Source organism: Nuphar pumila, chromosome 6, assembly GCF_984573655.1.
Source record: "Nuphar pumila chromosome 6, dmNupPumi1.hap1.1, whole genome shotgun sequence".
Taxonomy (NCBI): domain Eukaryota; kingdom Viridiplantae; phylum Streptophyta; class Magnoliopsida; order Nymphaeales; family Nymphaeaceae; genus Nuphar; species Nuphar pumila.
The window spans coordinates 125,212,577-125,214,634 of record NC_143254.1 but is presented as its reverse complement, the minus strand read 5'-3'; the positions used below and the strand labels follow the sequence as shown (position 1 = coordinate 125,214,634).

Genomic DNA, 2,058 nt, shown 5'->3' with positions numbered 1-2,058 from the left:
TCAAGGTGCTCTGCACCAAACAGAGAGAGAGAGAGAGAGTTTAACGGTTGTTAACCGTTACCTTTTAAATTGAGAGAGCCGAAAGAAGATCAACATTATCAGAAGATCAACAAAATGTTAGAACCCATGAACCTAACAAAATAGAAAACAAAACTAAAATATAGAAAAACAAAAGCTAAAAAAGAAGAAACTACAGACCGCTAGCAACAAACAACAAAGCCAAGCTCAACCAGGATCTGCTGAATTAGAAAAAACCACCGATGAGTGAACGTTGTTCAGACGGAAGGAGAGAGAGAGAGATGAATTCGCCCAAACTCCAAAACCAGCCGATTACAGAAAGTATCGTCTGTAAACCACTGGACCAACTCCTACAGCAGCCCAAGAAGCAGGGGAGGAAGAAGAGATCAAAATTCCCTCTCCCCACCACCCACCAATTCTTCCTCTATCCAGATGACCCCAAGCCCGCGAAACGCCGCCCTTACCGGAAGAAGGTGGTACTGGTTGCCAGAGAGGCCTCTGCGGGCAGAACCGACGTTCATCCCTGCAGCGAGTGTGGCAAGGGCTTCTGTTCAAGGAAGGCGCTGTACGGGCACATGCGGTGTCACCCCGAGAGGGAATGGCGGGGGATCAACCCCCCACCGATTCTTCGCTGCCCGCCTCCGCCAATTCGACTGCACCCCCAACCAGAGACCCTTGTTTCTGAAGCAAGCATTGAGGAAGACGTAGCAAGGAGCCTGGTTATGCTCTCCTCTTCCTCTTCTACTGCTGCTGGAGGTGGGGGCCCGCAGTCACTTGTTCCGCCTGATAGGCTGCTCCTTTCCCTCAGCCTGGACCCACCTCAGCCTGACTACCGATTCGAGTGCTCCACTTGTAACAAGGTCTGTGGGTCCAACCAGGCTCTTGGTGGGCACAGGGCCAGTCATAGGAATGTGAAGGAGTGCTTTGCTAGACATGGTGGCAATGACCATGATGAGAAAATGGATGCTGATGTTAATGATGGTAGTCATGGTGTTGATCATGATGACCATAGTAGGATGATGATGATGATGTCTATGGGCCATCATGTATGCATCACCTGTTTGAGGGTGTTCCCTAGTGGCCAGGCTCTTGGGAGGCACAAGAGGTTTCACTGGAGTGGTGATGAACAGCAGCAGCAGTACAGTCATCACCAGCACCAATCAAATGCTGGGAGGGCTTGTATTTTGGATCTGAACCTGCCTCCTGTGGATATGGAATCAGATGATGGTATTTCTCTGGATCTCAGGTTGGGAAGTGAGTCAGAAGTTGATCAAAGGTATTTGGATGAAGGGAGGACCAAAGATAAGGAGGAATATGATGGCATCCCAAGCTGGGTGCTTTTGGGTACCGCTGGTTTTTCCTAAGAAGGATTTTGGAATTACCCTCTTCTTTCTCTGTTTGGAGCTTCTGTAAAATATATTGCTTTTCTTTGTTAGATTCAATCAAATATAGTAGATACATATATTGGTTGGTGGCACCTAAATTTAAAGGTGGACCTATAGTACTGTGAACTCTATTCATTTTCCTTTGCTTTTTGGATATAAGGGAAATGATGAACCTCTCACGTGTAGTTGTATCGTTGCCGTTGGTTATGTGAGGTGTATAGGTATAAACTGGATAATGTAGTTGATCAGTTATTACTTAAGCAAATGATCTGTTGCAGATTTTTTTCCTCCTTAATAAACCTACAAACGCAATAAATGTCCTGTCCTGCAATTTGGTTAACGATGAAAGTAACCAAAGATCAGTAAAATTGGATTAGAGTAGTTGGTTTAACCATCATGTCTGAATAACTGAAAGGGGAAGTTTTACAACTCTCACCTTAATTGACGCCCATTTTTCAGATGAAGTCTCCAACTTTCAAGGGTAAAGGCATTTAGGTGTGTCACTCATTCAAAATGCTGCAGAATTAAATCCCAAGCATGTACATGCATGACTATATGGTTGGTCACACGGATTAACTGACCATGCTGGCTGTAGGTTCATGTCCTGCAGAAATACACTAACATCCTGGACTCTGTCAAACTGTTGATAAGAGAC

The 2,058-nt window shown here is 45.4% G+C and overlaps 1 protein-coding gene across 1 annotated transcript; it reads left to right on the top strand.

Annotated features, from left to right (window-relative positions):
• Positions 1-299: 299 nt before the first annotated feature.
• On the top strand, positions 300-1,382 carry LOC149836070 (zinc finger protein ZAT3-like). The gene has a single exon (XM_090009701.1). It carries the CDS (start codon positions 300-302, stop codon positions 1,380-1,382), a length of 1,083 nt encoding a protein of 360 aa, XP_089865827.1.
• The last annotated feature ends 676 nt before the right edge of the window (positions 1,383-2,058 follow it).